Source organism: Schistocerca gregaria, chromosome 3 (genome assembly GCF_023897955.1).
Source record: "Schistocerca gregaria isolate iqSchGreg1 chromosome 3, iqSchGreg1.2, whole genome shotgun sequence".
Lineage (NCBI taxonomy): Eukaryota > Metazoa > Arthropoda > Insecta > Orthoptera > Acrididae > Schistocerca > Schistocerca gregaria.
Genome location: NC_064922.1, coordinates 394,381,357 through 394,407,535, shown reverse-complemented (window position 1 = coordinate 394,407,535; position 26,179 = coordinate 394,381,357). Strand labels below are relative to the sequence as shown.

Genomic DNA, 26,179 nt, shown 5'->3' with positions numbered 1-26,179 from the left:
TTATTATTTCTGCCTTACCATTCAGTTAAGGAGACTCTTTAATAGTGTAGTCAATCACTAAACCTTCCTTTCTACACCATTCCTTGAAGTCAGTACTTATGTTCTCTCTCCCTCTATCAGATCATATTTTTTCTGTCTTGAGATTGAAATTAGCTTCACTTTCACCTACATATTTGTTGATGTGGTCTTCTGTTTCATCTTTTGAGGCCAGTAGGTACACTTTCACAAAATTTGTGTAATCATACGAATATAATAGAGGGAAACATTCCACAAGGGAAAAATATATCTAAAAACAAAAATAATGTAATTTACCAAACCAAAGCATTGGTATGTTGATAGACACACAAACGAACACAAACATACACACAAAATTCAAGCTTTCGCAACCCATGGTTGCTTTGTCAGGAAAGAGGGAAGGAGAGTGAAAGATGAAAGGATGTGGGTTTTAAGGGAGAGGGTAAGGAGTCATTCCAATCCCGGAAGTGGGAAGACTTACCTTAGGGGGAAAAAAGGACAGGTATACACTCACACACACTTTCATTTGGTAAGTTACATCATCTTTGTTTTTAGATATAATTTGTGTAATCATCAAGACGTGAAAAATATTCTTCATTGACATGAGTTAGTGGGCTTACCTTACCACATACATCAGTGTGAATAATCTCAAGAGGTCTCATTGCTCTGTACCACACAGTTTGTTATATGATTTGCCATGATACATGTTTCACAAGAAGCCATGTCCTCTTCTAAAACAATTTTCTCCACACAGTTCTGGTATTTTCTTTAGGAAACTGAAATTTAGATGTCATAGTTTTTTGTGCTCCTGAATCATTCTCTTCTTTTGGGTCACAAATGTTTCTTTTTTACAGTTACTTTTGATGTCAATGATGTATAGCCCATTCTCTGATTTGTTGCCCTTCAAAATAACACCTCCATCTTTCACACAAGTCATATTTTTCTTGTCAGTATTACCACTCCCCCTTTTTCAGTAATGGCTGTTACTACTAACAAATTTATTGAAAATTCAGGGACACGGGACAAATTTGTCAACAACATCCATTGTGATTCATCTTCACAAACAAGATTGGAACATGAAATCTCCTTTTGCGATCTTAATTTTAGTATCTTCACAACTCCTTGCATTTGACATCATTTTTCGTTCATGTGTTGTGTGCTCATTACTTCCATTGTCTACAACAATCTTGGTATCTATTTTATCAGTCTTCTTTTCTTGCTTTTCTATCACAAATAATTCTGAAAGGAAAATTATTTGTGGTGTATCCTTCATATTATCATATTCATCTTTGTAATGACATTTTTCTGCTGGATGATTTCTGTTTTTGCGGTATTTACATGGAGGTAGTTGCTTTATTGTCCAGCAGTCTCCCAGATGATATTTAAAATGTGTAGAGCACTGTGTTTTGTTCTGTTATCACTAAGTTTCTTTTCACACTCACTTACATAGTGACCTGAACCTCTAAATCCAAAGCTTTTCACTGGTTTATGATTTTTCCTATTCTGTTCTTGTAGGCTGCAGCCTTAAGTGCAACAAGTATTTGCCCACATCTCATGGTCGTGCAGTAGCATTCTCACTTCCCACATCCAGGTTCCCGGGTTCGATTCCTGGCGGGGCCAGGGATTTTCTCTGCCTCGTGATGGCTGGTTGTTAGTTAGGTTTAAGTAGTTCTAAGTTCTAGGGGACTGATGACCATAGATGTTAAGTCCCATAGTGCTCAAAGCCATTTGAACCATTTTGAACAAGTATTTGTTCTTTCCTTTTCTTCATTTTATCTTCTTCTGAATGAAGTATTCATTTCAGGTTTTCAATGTTTCCTCCTTCTTAGAGCTTAAGGCCCAAGTACTTCCAAAATGTTTGTTTGTATCAGTCAGACAATTTTATTTTTATCCTTGTCATCAGTGCTGTTTCATCAATATCCTTCCTCAGGCAGTTCGGCCTCAATGCTAGGGTTGAACTTTAACAGTATTGGACATCATGTTCAAATTCCTGTCAAATTAAAAGTTGTAGAGCACTCCAAGTAATGGAGTCTTTTGTTGGTCTTTGTTCTTCTGATATATCTCAGTAAGTGTATCTTACATTTCCTTAGACACTTTGCAGATAAGACTGATATCTATGGTTTTCAAAATATAGTACTTTGCAAGTGTGTCCTTTAGTAAAGTATCTACCAAAGTCTTTTGCCATGAACATAACATTTATTTCTATATCACATAATGGGAAACTTGCAGTGTCATTTGATTTCACCATGCTGTTTAATGCTAAATATCTTCTGATTATGAAGCCATACACTGACACGTGAGTCACAAATCTTCTAAGACAAAAAGTACAGTCTTTTTACACTTACGAATTACCACTTTTTAATTCCCCGTATTTCCATTGGTGCTGGGATGTCTTGTGGATGTGTGCACAATACAAATAAAAGACAATTCCCAGAATTTTTCAAGTTACCTTGCTTCTCCAGAAACTTTGAAATATCTTATCCAAGCCATTTGCTTGATTCAGAACCAGGGGCACATGATCAATTTTGGGGATAATACTGATACTGCAGATTGCGTGCTTTGTTGAAATTCCATGAGCAAGGGTTTTTCCCCCCCCCCCCAGGCTTCTCTGCTAGCAATGTAATAATCACGTTGGAGCCGAGGCAACAGGTATTTTTCCCTCCGCCATGCACAACTCTCAGTCGGTTGGACTTAGGCATATACAATGAGTGCAGTTTGTGTTACTTCCCATCAGTTATAGCCATTTCCCTAAGAGATATCATTGCTCACCATATGTTTGAATGATTAACAAACCCAACCCATTTGCATTTGCTTCCCGTTAACATGGGACACAGTAGATTTTCTAATAGGTTCACTTTCAGTTTCAGTGGAAGGCAGGACATCAAACTTGTTAGTTAGGGGGATGGGTGTAACTTACTGAGTTTCCCCTAACTCTGCCTCCCCTGTACATAATGTCTAGACCTGCCATCGGCATGCCTCTCACACTCAAGTGAACGAATAGTGGTAGGTTTCCATACGAGAGGATAGAACTTGAGGTACCTTGGTATATCTGGTACATGATCCTTGGTAGCCTTACCAACACAACCATTTGTGGCATCTTCCAATTGCTCAACAGTGTTCAATGTGATTATCAGCTGCTTACAATCATCAACTAACTCATTCCATACCCAGGAATAGAATTTACTGTGGGGCTTAAGCGTCTACCATTCTCAAAGCACATCTATAGAACTTTCATGTATGCTTCCATGTGTAACCCATAAATATGGACGGCGTTTTCATTCTCTCCCACTAGACAAGTGTTACCAATCTCAAACCACTTCTACAGAGCTTTCTTGTACGCTTTCATGCGTAACCCATTAATGTGTCAATGTTCTCATTCTCTCTCACCAGATATTTGAGTAACAGATTTCCAACTTTCACCACTCATATACTAATTGTATTCGGCTTTAGCAACTCATGTCATATTTTATTGTGTGACACATAACTATGGTGCAAGTCATGAAAGTTCATTCCATCCAGAGCTGTAAACTTCATACATTTACAGAATGACACATTTCACTTCATTATGTGGCAGTTATAAAAGTCAAGGGGCATGAAAGGGAAGCAGTGGTTGGGAAGGGAGTGAGACAGGGTTGTAGCCTCCCCCGATGTTACTCAATCTGTGTATTGAGCAAGCAGTAAAGGAAACAAAAGAAAATTTTTGAGTAGGTATTAAAATACATGGAGAAGAAATAAAAACTTTGAGGTTTGGCAATGACATTGCAGTGCTGTCAGAGACAGAAAAGGACTAGGAAGAGCAGTTGCACAGAATGGACAGTGTCTTGAAACTAGGATATAAGATGAACTTTAACAAAAGCAAAATAAGGATAATGGAATGTAGTCAATTTATTCTGGTGATCCTAAGGGAATTAGATTAGGAAATGAGACAGTTAAAGTAGTAAAGGAGTTTTGCTATTTGGGGATCAAAATAAATGATGATGGTCAAAGTAGAGAGGATATAAACTGTAGACTGGCAACCTAAGGAAAGTGTTTCCGAAGAAGAGGAATTTGTTAACATCGAGTAAGGATTTAAGGTCAGGAAGTTGTATCTGAAAGTATATGTATGGAAGTGAAACGTGGCCGATAAATAGAAGTTTTTGACATGTGGTGCTACAGAATAATGCTGAAAATTAGATGGGTAGAACATATAACTAATGAGGAGGTATTGAATAGGACTGGGGAGAAGAGGAGTTTGTGGCACAACTTGACTAGAGGAAGGGAGCGGTTGGTAGGACATGTTCTGAGGCATCAAGGGATCACCAATTTAGTCCTGGAGGGCAGAAAGGAGGGTAAAAATTGTAGAGGGAGACCAAGAGATGAATACACTGAGCAGATTCAGAAGGATGTAAGCTACAGTAGGTAATGGGAGATGAAGATAGGATAGAGTAGCATGGGGAGCTGCATCAAACCACTCTCAGGACTGAAGACCACAACAACAACGAAGTGAAATGTGTCATTCTGTAAATTTATGAAGTAGGGGTGTGGGGTCGCTAGACCTGGGGGTGCGGATTGGTTTTAACATTTTGGAAGACAAATGGCAATTTGTAAGTAGGCATAAAGAAGTTCCAGTTCCAACCCTGTTAAAAAACCTTCGTAATACTGACTTTTAAAACCTTTTCTTGAAAGAAAAACACTTGACTACATTATATTTTTCCCTTTCCCTTGCACCCCTCCTGCTTTCCACATCACCCACATTCTTGTCCCCTGAGAAGTATTAGTTTGCTTGTATGTCTGTGTAGGCTGAAGTTTAAGAGATTAGTCTGGAAGAATCAATAGGCAAAGAAGTAGGATATGGAAGTACTAAGGAATGTCAAGATATGCTTGAATTTCTCTAAGGCCATAGATATAGCAATAAGGAATAGCTCAGTAGCAGTACAGACAAGGAATGGACATCTCTATAAAGGGCAATCACCGGAGTTGAGAAGAAAAACATCAGCAGAAAGAAAGTAACTGTGAAGAAACCATGGGTAACAGGAGAAATAATTCAATTGAGTGATGAAAAATGGAAGTACAAAAATGTTCAGGGAAATATAGAAATATATGTCACTGAGAAATGAAATAAATAGGAAGTACAGGGAAGCTAAGATGAAATGGTTGCATGAGAAACGTGAAGGAATCAATAAAGAAGTGATTGTCAGAAGGATTGACACAGCCTCACAGCCTATAGGAAAACCAAATTAACCTTCAGTGAAATTAAAAGCAAGAGTGCTGCTAACGTTAAGAGTGCAATGGGAATTCTACAGTTAAATGCAGAGGAGAGAGTGGATAGGTGGAAAGAGTGAATTTAAGGGATCTGTGCAGGGGAAGATTTGTCTGATGTGATAGAAGAAGAACCAGGAGTTGATTTAGAAGAGATAGGGGATACAGTATTAGAATCATAATTTAAGAGAACTTTGGAAGACTTAAGATCAAATAAGGCAGAAGGAATAGATAACATCCCATCAGAATTTCTAAAATCATTGGTGGAAGTGGCAACAAAATGACTATTGGTGGGTAGGATGTATGAGTCTGGTGACATATCATCTGACTTTCCGAAAAGTATCATCCACACAATTCCAAAGACTGCAAGAGCTGATAAGGGTGAGAATTATTGCACAACCAGTTTAACAGCTCATCCATCCATGTTGCTGGCAAGAATATTATACAGAAGAATGGAAAAACAGTTGAGAATGTGTTAGATGATGATCAGTTAGGCTTTAGAAAAGGTAAAGGCACCAGATTGGCAATTCTGACTTTGTGGTTGATAACAGAAGCAAGTCTACAGAAAAATAAAAACATGTTCTTAGAATTTGTCTTCCTGGAAAAGCATTTGACAATGTAAATGGTACAACATGTCCAAAATTCTGAGAAAAATAGGGGTAATATATAGGGAGAGGTGAATAATATACAATATGTACAAGAGCCAAGAGAGAAAATAATAAGAGTGTACAACCAAGAACAAAGTGGTTGGATTAAAAAGGGTATAAGATAGGAATGTAGTCTTTCACCCCTACTGTTCAATCTGTACATCAAAGAAGCAATGCTGGAAATAAAAGAAAGGTTAAGGAGAGGAATTAAAATTCAAGGTGAAAACGTATCAACAATACAATTTGCTGATGACATTGCTATCCTGAGGGAAAGTGAAGAAGAATTACATGATCTGCTTAATGGAATGAACCATCTAATGAGTCTAGAAAATGGATTAAGAGTAAATCAAAAAAAAAAAAAAAGACTAAAGCAATGAGAAGTAGCAGAAATGAGTACAGAGAGAAACTTAACATCAGGATTGATGGTCAAGAAGTCAATGAAGTTAAGGAATTATGCTACCTATGCAGCGAAATAACAAATGATAAATGGAGCAAGGAGGACATTAAAAGTAGACTAGTACTGGCAAAAAGGGCATTCCTGGCCAAGTGAAGTCTACTAATATAAAAAATAGGCCTTAATTTGAGGAAGAAATTCCTGAGAATGTACATTTCAAGCACAGCATCGAATGGTAGTGGAAGATGAACTGTGAGAAAACAGGAACAGAAGAGAATTGAAGCATTTAAGATGTGGTGCTACAGACAAATGTTGAAAATTAGGTAGGTTGATAAGGTAAGAAATGAGGTGGTTCTGCACAGAATTGGAGAGGAAAGGAATATGTGAAAAACACATCCATGAGTAGTTGCATGTATTCCTAAAAGCTATATTCAAAAATAAAATGGCTACCACACTGTAATATTTTTGGACAGTACGCACCATGCTATTTAACTAAGTACATTGGCAATGTAGGGAATAAGAGGTATTCCAAATGAATGGATTACATCACGCCTTACCAACTGGCAACTCTTCAAGAAGATATAATCATTGGAAACGTTTTATGAACAACATAGTTATCAGAAAAAACTACAGTCAAATATGGTGTCCCACAAAACTTGACATTAGGTTGAAATGGGACTGTTACCAGCTGTTTAAATAATTTAAGTTAAATCATTGATACTCATGCAGTTCCTCAGTCCAGCAACTATGATTTTTTACATTTATGGATATACTGAAGAGTACAATTTCAAAGCAGAAAATAAAATACTCATCGTTTTTAATTTTTATGGGTGTCATTGGCTTCAAGGTGATTCTTGAGTTTCTCAGGTTGTTTTAATATCAAATGCGAAAGCTAGCAATTGATCATTTTCAGAATATAAGGAGTTATGTAGATGAAAACATAGTCACAACAACATTTATTACTTCCAAAATTCCAAAGTGTTCCAATACTGAAACTGTTGTGTAACAAAGAGAATGAAGAACACAATATGTCACTCAGATAAATATGAAATATGACTGCACTCACTTTGGTGCCAAGTGCTACAACTTATAATAAATTTCATTGTTCTAGAATGTATTGGAATAATGTTATCAAAATAATTTACATACTTAATAACCAGTACTTATGAACAGTGAAAGGAAATAAACAAACTATTGAAGCTTCCTGGCAGACTAAAACTGTGTGCTTGACCGAGACTTGAACTCGGGACCTTTGCCTTTCGCGGGCAAGTGCTACCCAAGCATGACTAATGCCCCATCCTCACAGCTTTACTTCTGCCATTACCTCGTCTCCTACCTTCCAAACTTTACAGAAGCTCTCCTGCGAACCTTGCAGAACTAACATTCCTGAACGAAAGGATATTGTGGAGATTTGGCTTAGCCACAGCCTGGGGGATGTTTACAGAATGAGATTTTCACTCTGCAGCGGATTGTGCGCTGATATGAGACTTCCTGGCTGATTAAAACTGTGTGTCAGACCGAGACTCGAACTCGGGACCTTTGCCTTTCGCTGGCAAGTGCTCTACCAACTGAGCTACCCAAGCACAACTCACACCCCGTCCTCACAGCTTTACTTCTGCCAATACCTCATCTCCTCAGTTGGTAGAGCACTTGCCTGTGAAAGCCAAAGGTCCCATGTTCGAGTCTCGGTCTGGCACACAGTTTTAATCTGCCAGGAAGTTTCATATCAGCGCACATTCCACTGCAGAGTGAAAATCTCATTTTGGAAACAAACTATTGATTCTTAAATAGTCTGTAAATTATACTTGTGATGGTGACAAGATTAAATACTATCATAATAGCAATATAAGTATCAAAAATATTTGACTTAAAAAAGTTTTTTGTGTTTTACAAAACTGCATTTTTTAAGCATGTGACAAAAATACGAAAAACAGCAGGAAGCACGTACTACGCAAATTTTCAGTGAGTGTCTGCCTGCTTAGCTGAATGGTAACGTGCTTGTCTCCCATGCAAGCAGGGCCAGGTTCGATTCTCAGCCAGGCTGGAGATTTGCTCCATTCTTGGAGGGATATTGTGTTGTCTTCATCATCATTTCATCCTCATCACCAATGCGCGATTCGCCCAGTGTGGCGTTGAATGAAACATGAATTGCACTTGGCAACCAAACTTTCCTGAATGGGGCCTGCTGGCCAATGATGCCATATGCTCATTTCATTTTTTTCCAGTGAGAAAACAGATATGCAGTAATATGCTGGGGGAATGCACTTGTAGTCATATTGTATCCGAAAGATAAAAAGGAAAATCAGGATCTAATGCAACATAAAGTGACAAGATTTGTGTCTCCTCTTATCCCTACACACACACACACACACACACACACACACACACACACACCACTGATGCACCATCTGTTTCTCATGATGTTCTGCCCATACACCTCAAAGAGTTGATGATGAACTTTGATGGGCAGTATGATTTGTGCATTAAGGAACCTTATCACTGACCAAGCCTCACAGGAAGCAGCAGAATGAATAACAGACACAATTTCGGGGCACTACTGCCACAATACTGCTACCAGATGAGACCTGTCTGGCCAGCATTTGATTGTCACATCATAGATCTGTTGCATATGCACAATTTTCTGGACAAATACATCTACTTTAAAGGAAATAACATTGGTAGACTGCATTTCTGGATGTGCCTCATACATATAAATGAATGTGCTAAAATAATGTTATGCAAACAATTAATATAATTATTACCAACATAATTATTATAATATGTCTACCAATTTAATATTAAAAATTTGACTTCTATTGAATAGAATTGGGGAGAAGAGGAGTTTATGACACAACTTGACAAGATGAAGGGATCAGTTGGTAGAACATGTTTTGAGGCATCAAGGGATCACAAATTTAGCATTGGAGGGCAGTGTGGAGGGTAAAAATTGTAGAGGGAGACCAAGAGATGAATACACTAAGCAGATTCAGAAGGATGCAGGTTGCAGTAAGTACTGGGAGATGAAGAAGCTTGCTCAGGATAGAGTAGCATGGAGAGCTGCATCAAACCAATCTCAGGACTGAAGACCACAACAACAACTAGGAAGGAATAATATAGATTCATTTATGTTTATTTTAGCAGGATATTCCAAAAATAGAATTCATTTACAGATAACATGGATCTAGAATATTTGTATTTTATGTTCTGAAATAATTCACAAATGTGGGCGGATTTGTCAAATGGCTCCTAGCACTATGGGACTTAACATCTGAAGTCATCAGTCCCCTAGAATTCAGAACTACTTAAACCTAACTAACCCAAGAACATCACACACATCCACACCCGAGGCTGGATTCGTACCTGCGACCGTAGCAGTCACACGGTTCTGGACTTAAATGCCTAGCACCGCTTGGCCACTGCGGCCAGGTGTGGGTTTGTCAGCAGAAACGTAAAATGCACAAAGAATATGAACAAGAGTAATCACTAGGGTACAGTAAATTACAGAAAAAAAAGAAATATTTGCTGATATGAACTAATCTCACTAACATTGACTAAAAATATTTTATTGCTGTCATCTAAATACTACAACTTTCATTGGTTCAGCTCTATATCAGTGACTCCTATAGTAATTATGCAAACTGATTTTAAATAATTTGAAGCATAAGATAGGCACGCAAATACTCACTTCTTGCATGCAACATCTGTGGTTGAAGCATGCTTAATGTATTCCATTAGTCACACCCTTTCCCATAAACTTTAGTGATTTGAAGAATAAGCCTACATATATCAGCACTTGAGAGCAGTATTTTAGGTTTCTCTCAAATGTTTGTATTTAAGAATCCACAGTTTTTGTTTTTAATGGTGTCATTGCACTCCTCATATATTTGAAACTATAATATTGAATTTTTTTTCTGCAAACATGCCCAGTATAGAAGACTTTTTAAAAGTGAATATTTTTGAACTCTTTTGCATTTCTTCCTATTTAGTTGCACTGATGGCTAATTACATATTTTCTCACCTTTTTGAACACAGTATGTGTAAACAACAAAAACTATAATTACAGTACTGAACCATAAAACCATAATCAAAATTTTTAAAAAAACTTTACTATCTGTGTCAAATATTTATCTGAACTTATAAACTCAAAAAATTTGAACAATGTATCCAGTATACTTATTATTCCTTTAATGTTACAGGCATCCTAAGAGATGGCAGTGGCAGTTATCAGCTGTGCATTCATGTATTGTCAATTGCAATGCTGTTTTGCGCTCTGAGTTGGATCTGCGAACTTGTTGTCAAATGGCATCAAAAGAGAAAACCATGGTGTTTGCCCCGTTGGTGTTGAAAACTGCTGACAATGATCTATAGTGACCAACTCTAACAACAGAAAAGTGTGTGTGTGTTTGTGTGTGTGTGTGCATGTGCACACACACGTGTATGCATGTGTTTATGTGTGTGTGCATGAGAGGGGGTGCAGGGTGTGCACCCACATGTATTTGCATAAGTAAATTTTGCTGCTTTACTGAAGCATTTTTTCGTTCTTGAAAGGACTGTAAAACATGAGTTCAGCAAAACATTCTGCCAGAGGAAAACTCTTGATCCATTGTGTGGATACAGTCCTTTCTTCACTGCAGAGTTATCATGAACAGTTTGTGCATAAGTTAATAAAGAAGGTATCTGTGATATGTGGTTGAACATAAGTGTTCTATGTACTCTAAATATAAAAATCTGTAAATGTGCTAATTTCCATAGTTTGTAAATTATTTTTTAAAGAATGTAACTTGTTTGTGTGTTAGGAAAATCATTACACTAACACATCAGCATTTCTCACTTTTTAGGGAATGCATTATATTGATTTGTTTTCATCCTAGGTGTCTCAACATCATGCAGTGTTGATTTTAAATATTTTTAGTGTTCTCTGATGTGGATAAAACTAATAATGTGACATTAGCAAAATCTTCAGTTAATTAAAAATAGATATTTTTAAAATGTTATATTAATTACGGTAAGAAATGAAACTATTCAGTGGAAAAAGGAACCCTTTAAAAAAATAAGGACTCACTCTATTCCAAATCTATTTAATGTAATGTACTGGGTGAGTTATCATTTATTAATTTACACATCACTTCCATGGATACTGCCACAAGGGAGAAAGAGTCAGGCTATGTATTAAGAATCTTACAGAAAAATAAGAGAATAAATATCCATCATTTACTAGTGGTTGCTTGTGCTATTTGTCCAATGTGTCTCTCATAATTTATTTTCACATAAAATGGCTGGAAAGTAGTGTTACAGAATTTTGCCATAATACAGATCTGCTATAGCTACACTTTGGACTTGTTCTTTTAGTCTTTTGGAGGTGTCTCAATGCTGGTCTGGTTGTGCAGAGTGGCTTGCCAGCAGTCAAAATATAACATTTATTCTAGTAATAACAATCCTTCTGCAGATATATATGGCCATTCTATCATCACCTTTGTGAATGCAACATATGAAATCAAGGTTCAGTTCTGAACTTGTGCATAATGTGTATTAGAAGAAAATCAGATGTTAAAGATAGGGTGGCAAATGTCATGCATATGTCACCTGATGGGTAGCCAACTAAAAATGGACGAAAACATAACTGTAGCATGGGAATAAGTAGTGAAGAATTTTGTCTGATAAAGTAATGAAATTATATTTTCAGCCGATATTTCTAACAACACAGTTCTTAAAGTGGGCTGAATGTAACAAACATATTTAAAATAGCTACAGAGCCCCCTGCATTTTGCTTGTGATAAATGCCAGTAATCATTCAGCTTTCTTTGATCACAAATTATAATAGTTTTTTAAATGCCTGAAAAACTGGAAGTACTTATTATAGTTATGCTTCCATGTTAACATTTATTGTAAATAAGTGATATTTTCAAATGCCACAAAAATAATTTTAGGCCTATTGACAAAAATTATAATTTTGATAGGAATATTACATTAATTATTAAAATAAAGGGAAATTTTCTGAATAGTTTAGAGCATGATGATAAATGTTATTGAAGCAGTGTGATGATTCCCAGTTGATGGGATTCTCCCTCTCCCCCTGTGTACACACATGCTGGTGCTGAAAAAATTTCTTCTAGTACATTTAGGCTACACATGAAGATTGTCTGGCTGTATGATCAATTATATCTGTGCTACAACCTGTACTAATGTGTTTGCTTAAGAATGATCAGAGTAGTTTCAAGTGAGAAAATCTGGTAATTTACATACAAAGATCTCTAGACAAGTGTGAAGATCTCAATGAAATGATTAAATGTGTGGTGAATATTAAGAGCTTTTTTTGTACTGCTATGAAATTCTCTCCTATTTTGAAGATTTTAGTGTAACATTTTTGAACTTTCAATGTCAGTATACATGGCTATTGCCTTGCTCTCTTTTTATTTTTATTTCAAGATATTTGCAACTTCTGTGAATTAAATTCCAGAAAGTACACGCTCTTAATTAATAAATCTGGAATTTCTACAGTTCAAGATAAAATGAACAGTGGTTGAACTGGCTTGTCAACATCGTTATAATGCTGCAAAGGTAATGCCTTTGTTCATAATCCTTGTATTTGTCTGAGAGATGTTTCCAATTATAAAAAAAAGTAGAACTGTGTCAATCAGACAACACAGATGGCATAATTATGGTTATTTCTATCCATTCTCATGAAGAATGCTTTTGCCAAATATTAAATTTTTAATTGTTTACACATAATATAATTTCAGCTTGCTTTATTCATAAAAGACAACAAAACAAACTCTGTAAATACACTATAAAAATGAAAGAAATTGAGAGGAACATATCGTCAGGAGCTCAGAAAGAGAAAGAAACATACTCTTATCCAGTGCACCAAGATGAGAAAACTTCCATGAAGCTGCTTTCAAGTAAAAGATCTAGGTGTGTATTTGTAAAAGAGACTATAATATATAAAATTTTGACAATAAGATATGTTTTAGGGTGCATAATTCTTGTTATCAAGAAGTGTTCAGCCAGGAGTGCAAGAGCTGCAGAGTTGGATTGTAGCTAGACACACAATAACGTAAGTTAGAAGAATTTGGTGAAACATAAAAATTTCAGTTTTGTCTACATGCTGAATAGTCTGCCTGTGAGACTAACATATGAAGGACCAAGGACCAATACCATCACTGGTATGATGAACAACATGGATTCAATGTAATGCAGACAACTGGCAACAAACATTAATATTAAGGAGATCATTTTCTGTTCATAGCCCCATTAAACACTACTGATCAACAGTGCTTCAAGCAAGGAATGAAATAGTGGTGTAGCACCAGGCTGTTACATTGTAGAAATACAGAAACATAAATTGAAATTGATATTTGGTGAAAACGGTCAGTTGTAGTTACAAATCAGCAGTTAGTGAAAAAACTACTTTTTTATGGTACAGTGAAATAAGTGATTCTTGGAATTTGTGTAGTAATTACTGCAAAGGTGGAAAAAAAATTAGTATTTACACTTCATCCAAAAATGTGCAAATGTATAAAAAATTCAACACAGATTCTACATTGCCTCATTTTTGTAATTTACTATTACTTTCCCAAACTCTCTTTATGACAGAGCTGCAGAACAATTGAGAACAGAAAACCAATGATAAGACCTCAGTAAATGCAGTTTCCTTGCTGTACCCGAGGATAATGTTTCAGTTTTGGCAGTCAACAAGGAAACTAAATGATACCTAAGATGATTACATGAATACATAATTACATGATTAAATAGTTGCTTGAAATGTTTACTTTCTTTGAATTAAGAACTGGTATAGATAGTAACAAATGGTATCCAGCATCCACAACATCTGTAAAGTGAAATGCAGTCACTAAAAATATAATGTATTTCAAACTATGTGTGTGTCTTTCTTTATAACTGAAACATTTATTGATGGAAAATAGGAAATTAAAACATTGTAGAACATTTCTAATAAATAAATTTTATTTAAGTACCATTATATAAAGCTTTTTCTGGGATTCCTTGTAAATGACAGATATCTCTAGTATGTGTAATGCATATCTGAAGTATTTTTTTTTTAAAATCGATTTTCACTTTTAACAAACAATAATTTATGAAACAATGTGCATATATCTAAAGTCATCTAACAATCCTGAAACACTCTAATACTAGTTTTCAATCAGTGTGAAAACTGAATTAACTTTTGGTCTTCTTTCATTGCTATTAATCAGGAGACACATTTCAGTTATAGGTTCTAAATGTCTCATATTTGTTAGACATTTGCAAAATATTGTGAAGCTGTGTTTAGTTGATATGTCACAGAAATTTAAATTTGGAGACACATCATTATGTGTCAAGGCTTCCTGAAATAACATGCCCAGTTTGGAAAATAATCACTGCAGTGAAAAATAGACGATAGAACAATATTCCAGTCTACCTCTTGTAGACATTTCTTTACAGTTAATGGATGTATTTAATACTTTGATTTCATTTTGTATATGGTAGCCTTGCAGATTATATTTTTGTATTAATATAGACAATAACAATTTCAATTATAATTTACACATGTGCCAGAGTGCTTAAACAATGTCAAGAAAATGCTTAGGAAAGTGGTTAGTGACAACAGTAAATAAATGTTTAAAATTTTGGTATTAAGTAACCTGTGAAAAACTATTAATTTTTATAAGATCAGAAAGTTTCAAAGTCAAAATCATTGTCTTTGGCAAAAGGAAGATCTCCCAATATACATGTTGTCAGACACAAACAGTCAGAAAAACAAGTGTTGGATAGTCTGTAGCTCTTTGCAGACTCACAGACTGAATTGGTCACCACATAGGTTTTATCTTGCCATAGATAGTTTTGTTTTCTTACTCTGCTACTTAATGTAAGGGATTTCCCAGTCTTCCAATCTATGTTTCCAACTTACATTAGAGCTGAGTTAGAACAGACTGCTCTGTAGGTTGATGAGTCTAGCTCACCATAGTATATAAAGAATTTGTACTGCCCAGAAGGTTTCCTCTAGACCCCAGTCTTGGTGTTGGTGGCTGATGTCATACAGATGGCAGTCTTTGTTATTTTTCATCTTAGACCTTTCAGCATTTTTAGTCATTTCATGCCTTAGGCTCTGCGGTGTGATTTAAGCTATGATATGAACTTTGTCAGTAGTTGTCTTTTGAGATAATTCATCTCCTCTGATTTTATTGGTACAAATGTTTGGAAGAGAATCAAATATTCACTACAAAACAAAGTTTGAAAAACATACAAGTATATTAAATTTTCAGTTCTCGTTAATTTTCAATTTGCTTTATCGCTTTGCACTTACACAGTTCCTCTTTCCCATTTTCAGAGTTGAGTGTGGGCCTATATGGCCACTGTAGCAGCCATGGTACCCTCAAAGTTCTTGTTGTACTCAGGACTAATTCAAGAACAACTTCTCCACATAAGCAACATAATATTTGGTACCCCTTTTTCCTCATATAGTTCATCTGTGTCAGTTTTCGATACTAATTGTGATACACACAGTACAAAAATCCTGCACTTGGGTGCCCTCTTAGTTTGGTTCCCCAAGCAGCCATTACTAATGGTGATACAACCTGTATAGAAACCTTACAGTTATGGTGCCTCTGGAGTGGCTCTCAGCTTGGCACCCCAATGGGAGCTCGCATCACTTGTACTTAAACTGGCTCTGATCATTCCACACCCACATCTTATTATCAAGCTCCTGAGATTTCCCTAATACAGTTGCTTATCCTATTCACGTTTAGTAAAACCATTGTTCAACATGTTACCAAATGTTTTCTATTAATCCTTGAAATATATTAGTTTGCAATACTCTTTTCAGTATGTAGCTGAATATGAATGAAATTGTTCATTTCATAATACCTATATAAGTTACAGTGTTTTCTATTATCTACATTATTATGTTGCATTTATTCTTTGGAGAAATGTTCCTAAAGGTCAGGGTACCATACTTCAAGCAGTTGTATCTGGGTTCAATTTGATCATCTTAGGAGTGTTATACTTCTCCTCATTTGTTGCCAATTTTCCATAAGACCACCACACGTGAATCTATAAACTGCAGTACCATTTCATAATCATATGTGACATTTGTTTGTTACACTAAGACAAATAGAGTAAAGCATTTCATTTGTGTTTTCTATGTTATTTGCAGCCTTATTACACGTTGTTTAACTTTGCATGAATGTATCTGGAGATTTATATTTTCCCAGACCCTTTTCCATGCTAAACTTGGAACTTGTTTTCACTTTCATTCTTTATTTCACTCACTGGCAAATACTTAATCTTCTCTTTTATAGTAATATTTAATTTACCTGTCTATGGTGAAATAGTCTAAATAACTTAGCTTAATGTAGTAAATCTTACATATCTCAGTTTATAATGGATCTTTTGTGTGTCAAATAGAACTACCAGATCTGTTCAAGCTGCTGCTTGAGAGACAGTTAATTAGTTTCATATTCCATGTATCATTTTCATGCTCAATTGTAATAATGTGGAATGAGTCATTTTATATTCATATTGCAAATTATTTTGCATGCTGAATGTTTATAAGGCTTTTTATTATTATTAGTATACTTATTATTAAATATACAGATCTAAGTACATAATTTTTACTGCCACCTTTTACATAATAATACACACATCAAAAAAACTTCTGCATCACCTCAGCTCCGAGAGTTCCGGAACCCATACTGAAAATTGGAATAGTGATCAACATAAACATCATTTCTCCCCTTTTTATTGCTCATGAAAATCATACATTGCATGTTGTACCACCATGCAGTGAGACTTTCAGAGGTGGTGGTTCAGATTGCTGTACACACCGATACCTCTAATACCCAGTAGCCAGTCCTCTTGCATTGATACATGCCTGTATTCGTCATGGCATGTTATCCACAAGTCCATCAAGGCACTGTTGGTCCAGATTGTCCCAGTCCTCAATGGAAATTTGGCGTAGGTCCCACAGAGTAGTTCGTGGGTCATGTCATCCATAAACAGTGATTTTCAATCTATCATAGCCATGTTTGACATGGTTAATGTCTGGAGAACATGTTGGCCACTCTAGTCGAGCAATGTCATTATATTGAAGGAAGTCATTCACAAAAGGGGTATGATGGTGGCGCAGATTGTCATCCATGAAGATGAATGCCTCGCCAATATGCTACCGAAATGGTTGCACTATCGGTCGGAGGATGGAATTTTTGTATCGTACAGCCATAACGGCGCCAGTCCTGATCACCAGCAGCATACATCAGCCCCACATAATGCCACCCCAAACAGCAGGGAACTCCACCTAGCTGCACTCTCTGTACAGTGTGTCTAAGGCATTTAGCCTGACCGGGCTGCCTCCAAACACAACTCCGGTGATTGTCTGGTTGAAGTCATATGCAACACTCATGGGTGAAGAGTACATGATGCCAATCCTGAGTGGTCCAATCAACATTTTGTTGGGCCCATCTGTACTGTGCTGCGTGTTGTGCTCACTATGGATGCTGGGAGTGAAGTTGCGTATCGTGCAGCCTATTGTGCACAGTTTGAGTCATAACATGATGTCCTGTGGCTGCATGAAAAGCATTATTCAACCTGGTGGCGTTGCTGTCAGGGCTCCTTCGAGCCATACTCTGTTGATAGTGGTCGTCTACTACAGTAGTAGTCCTTGGGCAGCCTGAGCAAGGCATGTCATCGACAGTTCGTGTCTCTCCGTATCTCCTCCATGTCTGAACAACATTGCTTTGTTTCACTCCAAGACACCTGGACACTTTCCTTGTTGTGAGCCCTTCCTGGCCCAAAGTAACAATGTGGATGCATTTGAACTGTGGTATTGACCATCTAGACATGGCTGAACTACAGACAACATGAGCCATATACCTGCTTCTTGGTGGAATGACTGGAACTGATCGGCTGTCATATCCCCCTCCCACCGTCTCATAGGCGCTGCTTATGCATGGTTGTTCACATCTTTGGGTGGGTTTAGTGACATCTCTGAACATTCAAAAGGACTGTGTCTGTATGCAATATCCACAGTCAATGTCTATCTTCAGGAGTTCTTGGAACCAGTATGATGCAAAACTTTTTGATGTGTGTAGAAATTCTTCTACAGAATAGGAGTTATCAACAACAAACTTTTTAAGTTTACTTTCAAATTTTATATTTCTGTCTGTTATACATTTTATATCATTGGGTAAGTGATCAAACTTTAGTTTCAGCATTGTACACACCTTCACATTGAGTAATAAATGTAATTTTTCCTTCTGATATATTAATTATTTATGTCATTGATCCTTTTGAACTGTGGTGGATTATTTACAACAAACTTCATGAGGGAATACATACACTGTGAAGCAGCAGTCAGAATGTCCACTTCTTTTAACAAATGTCTACAAGATGAACATAGGTAACCATCACACATTATTTTTAAAGCATGATTTTGAGCAATGAAGATTTTCTCCCTTAAAGATTAGTTAGCCTAGAAAGTTATTCCATGTGAGATGTGCAGTAATATATTGTGCAGTGTTTATTCTCATTTTGCACATGGTTGTGCAAGTCTTTCTCAAGACAATTTATATTAGCAACAATTTTTATTAATATCTTACTCTCAGAGAAAAATGTGTCCAAAAATGTTTATTTATGATATTTATTTTTTATGTTCACAAGATAAAAATCATTATCAGTGACAGAGAACTTCCTTGGGGGACATTCCATTTTATTTCTATTTCTTAAATGATTGTCCATTTACACTAATTTCCATGGTAGTTCCAGTTATCATTTTTCAATACTTTAATATTGTTGTCAATGAGAAGTGTTTTCTTTGCTGTTTCTACCAAATAGTTGTGACTAACTTTGTGTATTACTTTATTTTAGATTTTAAAAAAAACGTTTTCTTAGTGTAGTCGTGGATGTCATTTCTATTGTGACACTATAGTCTTTTTGATAATTCACTGAGCAATACATGACCGACATTTATCAATAAATTTGTGGATAATTATTGGAAGACCTTCCTTAACAGCCTTGCCAATTACTAACTTGTAATCACTATTAATGTGTGTAATAGGTCTGAGGTCTTTTATTTTCTTGTTTGCTTTTTTCTTTGAAATCATCACAGGTTTTTCCTTGTTTGAAGTTCTTAGGGATTTTTGTTCTACTTAAAATTCATTTACAATGCTAGTTATTATATTGTCTAGCATATCCCATGAAATTCTATTTGTAATCCATCAGGTTCTGATGATTTATTCAGTGGCAGTTGGCAGTTTGTTTTGTGTATATAATTGCTGAAAAATTGTGGAAGGAGGTAGAAAGTATCTCCTATTTAATATTATTATAATGGCTAGAGGACAAATGTAAGGATGTAGAGGCTTATCTCACTAGGGGTAAGATAGATACTGCCTAGAGGGAAATTACAGAGACCTTTGGAGAAAAGAGAACCACTTGTATGAATATCAAGAGCTCAGGTGGAAACTCAGTTTTAAGCAAAGAAGGGAAAGCAAATGGTGGAAGAAGTATATAGAGGGTCTTTACAAGGGTGATGTTCTTGAGAACAATATTATGGAAATGGAAAAGGATGTAGATGAAGATGAAATGGGAGATACGATACTGCGTGAAGAGTTTGACAGAGCACTGAAAAACCTAAGTTGAAACAAGGCCCCAGGAGTAGACAACATTCCATTAGAACTACTGACAGCCTTGGGAGAGCCAGCTAAGACAAAGCTCTACCATCTGGTGAGCAAGATGTATGAGACAAGCAAAATACCCTCAAACTTCAAGAAGAATATAATAATTCAAATCCCAAAGGAAGCAGGTGTTGACAGATGTGAAAATTACCAAGCTATCAGTCTAATAAGCTATGACTGCAAAATACTAACACGAATTCTTTACAGACAAATGGAAAAACTGGTAGAAGCCTACTTCGGGGAACATCAGTTTGGATTCCGTAGAAATCTTGGAACATGTGAGGCAATACTGCCCCTACGACTTATCTTAGAAAATAGAGTAAGGAAAGGCAAACCTAGATTTCTAGCATTTGTAGACTTAAAGAAAGCTTTTGACAATGTTGACTGGAATACTCTCTTTCAAATTCTGAAGGTGGCAGGGGTAAAATACTGGGAGCGAAAGGCTATTTACAATTTGTACAGAAAGCAGATGATAGTTATAAGAGTTGAGGGGCATGAAAGGGAAGCATTGGTTGGGAAGGGAGTGAGACAGGGTTGTAGCCTATCCCCGGCATTATTCGGTGTGCATATTGAGCAAGCAGTAAAGGAAACAAAAGAAAAATTTGGAGTAGGAATTAAAGTCCAAGGAGAAGAAATAAAAGCTTTGAGATTTGCTGATGACATTGTAATTCTGTCAGAGACAGCAAAGGACATGGAAAAGCAGCTAAACAGAATGGACAGTATCTTGAAAGTAGGATATAAGATGAACATCAACAAAAGCAAGACGAGAATAATGGAATGTAGTCAAACTAAAGCAGGTGATGCTGCGGGGATTAGATTAGGAAGTGAGACACTTAAAGTAGTAAAGGAGTTTTGCTATTTGGGGAGCAAAATAACTGATGATTATTGAAGTAGAGAGGATATAAAATGTAGACTGGCAATGGCAAGCAAAATGTTTCTGAGGAAGGGAAATTTGTTAACATCGAGTATAGAGTTAATTGTCAGAAAGTCATTTCTGAAAGTATTTGTAAGGAGTTTAGCCATGTATGGAAGTGAAACACGGGTGATAAATAGTTTAGACAAAAAGAGAATACAAGATTTTGACATGTGGTGCTACAGAAGAATGCTGAAGATTGGATGGGTAGATCACATAACTAATGAGGAGGTATTGAATAAAATTGGAGAGAAGAGAAATTTATGGCACAACTTGACTAGAAGAAGGGATCGGTTGGTAGAGCATATTCTGAGGCATCAAGGGATCACCAGTTTAGTATTGGAGGGCAGCGTGGAGAGTAAAAATCATAGAGGCAGACCAACATATGAATACACTAAACAGATTCAAAAGGATGTAGGTTGCAATAGGTACTGGGAGATAAGGAACCTTGCACAGGATAGAGTAGCATGGAGAGCTGCATCAAACCAGTCTCTGGACTGAAGACCACAACAACAATGACATAATGTTCTGCCAAATACTGCTGAAAAAATCAGTTAATTTTAACTTCTTCTATCAACTTGATTTCTCATCCTTCCATATTTTCTTCAATTGCATTTCGATATGTTTCAAAATGGGAGGAATATTTCCTGAAATTTACTGGTAGGGGTACTACATCCATGATTTTTACCACTTCCTCTGATTGTTGGTATGCACAGACATATTCATAAATGAGGAATGACCCAAGTAGTATGGCAGTGGGCTGAAGTTGGGTAGCTAAAATTGTTGCTTCTTGACGCTATTTATTTGTTTATTTATACACACATGATTTGTACAATGAAATGTGACATCACTTTAATACAAAAGATATATCATTAAAAGTTAATTATTTTGTGTGTGCCGTTGTTGTGATCTTCAGTGTAAAACTAGTCTGACGCAACTCTCCATGCTTGTCTATCCTGCACATGCTTCTTCATCTCTGAAAAACTACTACAACCTACATCCATTTGAACCTGCTTACTGCAGGCACTCTTAGGTCCTTCTCAATAACTTTCACATTTTTCTTCCAATATCAAGCTGACTATTCATTGATGCCTCAAGATGTGTCCTGTCAGTTAATCTCTTCTTTAAAATGACATTGTCCCACAAATTTCTTTCTTTCCCTAATTTGATTCAGCACCTCCTCATTTATTATTAGAGCTACCCATCTAATCTTTAGCATTCTACAACTGCATCTACGTGACTACCATCCAATTCACATTTAAGATCAGAGGACTCTTCAAACAACCTTCAGACATTTTCTTTACCAATCTACTCTCTAACAGCACATGGAGAAAATGAACACATAAATCTTCTCTTATTTTATTATTATGATCATTTCTCCCTATTTAGCTTGGCAATTATAAAATAATTTGACATTCAGAGGAGAAAAATGGTGATTGAAATTTTATGAAAAATGCTTTTTTTTTCAGTGAGTGCCATTCCAACTTGCTTATCATATCTGTTACACTCTCTCACCTATTTCATGATAATACAAAATGAGCAGCCCTTCTTTGAACTTTTTTCATGCCCTCTGGCAATCCTATCATGTAAGAATCCCATTCAGCACAGCAGTACCCTTGTAGAGAATGAACAAGCGTAGCCCTTTTAGATCTTCTAAGTGTTTTGCCAATTAGATGTAGTCTTTGTTTTCCCTTCCCCACAACATCACCTATGAGATTGTTGCAACTGAAATTGTTTGCAGTTGTAATTTATAGGTCTTTAGTTGAATCAACAGCCTTTAGATTTGTGTGATTTGTTGTGTAATCGCAATTTAGCAGATTGCTTTCTGTACTCAAGTCGATGATCTTACACTTTCCCTTACTGGGAGACAAGTGCCAACTTTACACCATTCAGATATCATGTCTAAGTCACTTTTCAATTGGTTTTTACCTTCTGATGACCTTACTAGATGGTAAACGACAGCATAATCTGATAACAATCTAAGAGAACTGTTCAGATTAGCTCTTAAATTGTTTGTATAGATTAGGAACAGAGGAGGTCCTCTAACACTTCCTTGGTGAATACCAGATATCATTTTTATCTTAGTTGATGATTTTACATCACATACTACGTAGTAGAACCTTTCTGAGAAGAAATCACAGATACAATTTTTAACTTAAGCAACATTCCATAGCCACAGAATTTGAGTAGAAGTCTCTTGTGAGGAACAGTACCAAAAGTGCTGAAAGTCTATATATACAGAATGAGTTTGAAAGAGTTAGTTGTGTTTCACAATAATAATATTTTTTTGAATTTGTGCTGACTGTTTGTCAGTAGACCATTTGTTACCTTCAAAGTAGTTCGTAATGTTCGAACACAGTATATGTTCCAAACTTTTACAGTAAATCAACATTAGTGATGTGGGTCTGTAATTCAGTGGATGACTCTTGAGTACTGGTATGACCTGTGAAACTTTCCAACCTTATGATGTGGATCTTGCATTGAGTGAGAGGTTGTATGTGATTGCTAAGTATGAGGCTATTGTAGCACCACATTCCAAAACTCTCTTCTAGTCTAAACTGTCGATTATCCACATTTCACTTCCATGTAAGATTACACTCCATGTCTGCAAAAAAAGACTTTCTAATGCTTGAAATTTTTCTCTGTGTGTGTCAAAATCTCTTGCTAGGAATGTGAAAGCAAGTACTTTCAAATTCTGATTACAGGAGTACCTATGTACTCTTATCAAGAATAGCCTTAGCTATTCTACTTTTGAACATGAACATTAACTATATAAACTACTTTTAATGTGAGATATCAATTAATGTAAACTGGATATGAATATTTGTAAGTGAATTTAATGCAAAGAATGGTTGTCAATAATATGCAGAGTGGCTTCCTCATCAAACAGTTGCACACAATTATGTAAAATTTGCTTTTGCTTTTCTACTGAAATACTTATAACTGAAGGTGGAGGTTGAAGAATAATAATTAAGATTCTGAACACATGACTGATAATTCACTCTTCATACCAAAATGTAGATATAGTTAAACACAGTGTAATCTTTCCTCTGCAATAATTACTCAAGGAGTGATTGGAGCAAATAAAACTCATTGCATATTACCTTTTTCAAAAAGTATAGTATTTCTATAAAATCATCTCCAAATAGTTCCCTATCCTCAATCAAACATCAGGGAACCTCTCAGATAAAATTCATTCTCTGTTTGGCACATCTGCCATCAAAGCTCCTCACTCACCTCTCAACACTCACTTTCTCCACAGCTGACTCACAAACTCATTCATTCGCACTCTACTAATAATACAACCTCTGGTAGTCAAAGGATGTGTATCACTCAGGTGTTCAGGCATCCAAAGACACTCATAGTGGCAAACATTTGAAACAAACTGCCATTTCTCCTGACATATACAGCTTTCACAGCCCCCACCGTATCAAACAAGAATTTTGCAGAATGTTTCTTGCTAATAGCAAGGAATATTCAAGACATTCATTCACAAGAAACAGAACTATTAGCATGTAAAAAAAGAAAGTAAAAATGGAAACAAATATGCAAAGTTGTGAATCCAACAGTTGCAAAATCAAATAATAAGTATTGTAAAGTTGAAATAGCCAATATATGAAACATTATGAATAAACACGAGTAATGATGATATTACTTAGATAGCAAAACATTTAAAAAATCACTCATAATACAGTGCCCATGATTAATATTGCAAGATGAGCATCAAGAGTGGTCAGCCCTATATCACTGTGCAGTGGATGCAGAATCATTAAGTGCAGAAAAATAACATAATAAATAAAATGACTGTAAGGTATTACACACCTTGAACAAATAAATAATCAGAGTGATCTACAACAAGTGATAATAGATTGACAATAAAATATCAGATATATTTAGAAGTAAGTAAGTTGTCTTACTAAAGTAAGAGGTAAAATACCTGTGGAACAATATCAGATATGTAAATATTTAAAGACGAAGCACAGACCCAGATTCTACACTGACAGCCCAAATATCCCATTAGTGAAGTGCAGATAAGAGAAGACTCAGGGAACAAGTAAAGTGATCAGTTTCTCCATTGACAATCCAGTAATTCTCAGTATGCAAAATAACAGCAGTATTGGTTCTTGTATCATCTCCTGTCTGCTGTACTGCATCTAGAACGTGTTTTGTTAAAAACTAGGCAGTGAGACATAATGGTGAACCTACATTGTGGTGATGTTTGCATAATGGGGCACTTGACATGGTGCCCAACCAAGAATCTCTGGTCCTCCATTGAATGAGCCATAAGTGTACATCAAACTTCAATATTGATACTATATGTATAAATGTGCATGCATCTCTCTTCAGTAATGAGTGCCTCTCATGCTTGTCCAGAATACAGGAAACATGAACCAGTTTAAGTTAGTTAGTAACATGACCATAGATGATCTGAATGTTTCTTTTATCAAAATGATGTGGAATGATCAGTTTACAGGATATGTGTACATGACTAGTATTAATGTTATTGAGCACATTATTATTTTATTCCCACTCATGAAACTAACTTAAAATTGTTCTTTATTTTTTATTACTTTACTGGACATAAGTTTTTAAGCAGAAATTTATAAAGGGAATAGAAGGAGTTTTCCTGGGGAAATGATTTTAAATTAGATTTAAAACTTCCTTTGCTTCCTGTCAGATAGAATGTATTATTGGGCAAGTGATCAAAAATTTTTATTACTACATACCGACCTCCTCACTGAGCCACTGACAGTTTTAACAATGGGTGATAAAGGTCATTTTTCCATCTAGTATTGTAGATACATACATCACTGTTCTTCTCAAATTATGGTGAATTATTTATGATGAATTTCATTAGTGAAAATATGTATTGTGATGGCACAGTTAAAATGTGTAGCTCCTTGAAGAGGTACCTACATGATTTCCATGTGTGACCACCACATATTATCCTTACTGCTCACTTTTGTACACTCTGTGGTGGAACCGTTTTATAGTATTTCGTGACTTTAATTACTTATAAGTGATATTTCAGGTAGATAAAAACAAATATAAAACCAGTTACCTATTGGCAGTGTAACAATTCGTTTGATCTCAAAAATGATTATCACAGCTAATATTTCTTTCTGCTAAGGAAATCTCCACTTGACGTTGTATAGAAATTTTGTCTGTAAAGTTGTGTGACTGGGAATAAATTGCATATCATTTATCAGATTTTACACAACTGTTACTTAAGATGGAAGCACCTTTCTCTAACATAAGGAACATTTAGTCACAAAATACTACCCATGCACAACACTGGCATATGTCT

At 35.9% G+C, this 26,179-nt stretch overlaps 1 protein-coding gene across 3 annotated transcripts in view; it reads left to right on the top strand.

The window, feature by feature from the left end:
* The window catches only part of LOC126354562 (uncharacterized), a 292,093-nt gene extending 277,165 nt beyond the window's left edge, over positions 1-14,928 (top strand). For all 3 annotated transcript variants that reach the window (XM_050004305.1, XM_050004306.1, XM_050004307.1), the window contains one exon: positions 10,491-14,928. In XM_050004305.1, coding sequence (XP_049860262.1) covers positions 10,491-10,639 — 149 coding nt within the window. In that variant the 3' untranslated portion in view covers positions 10,640-14,928. The remainder of the gene's footprint in view (positions 1-10,490) is intronic.
* The last annotated feature ends 11,251 nt before the right edge of the window (positions 14,929-26,179 follow it).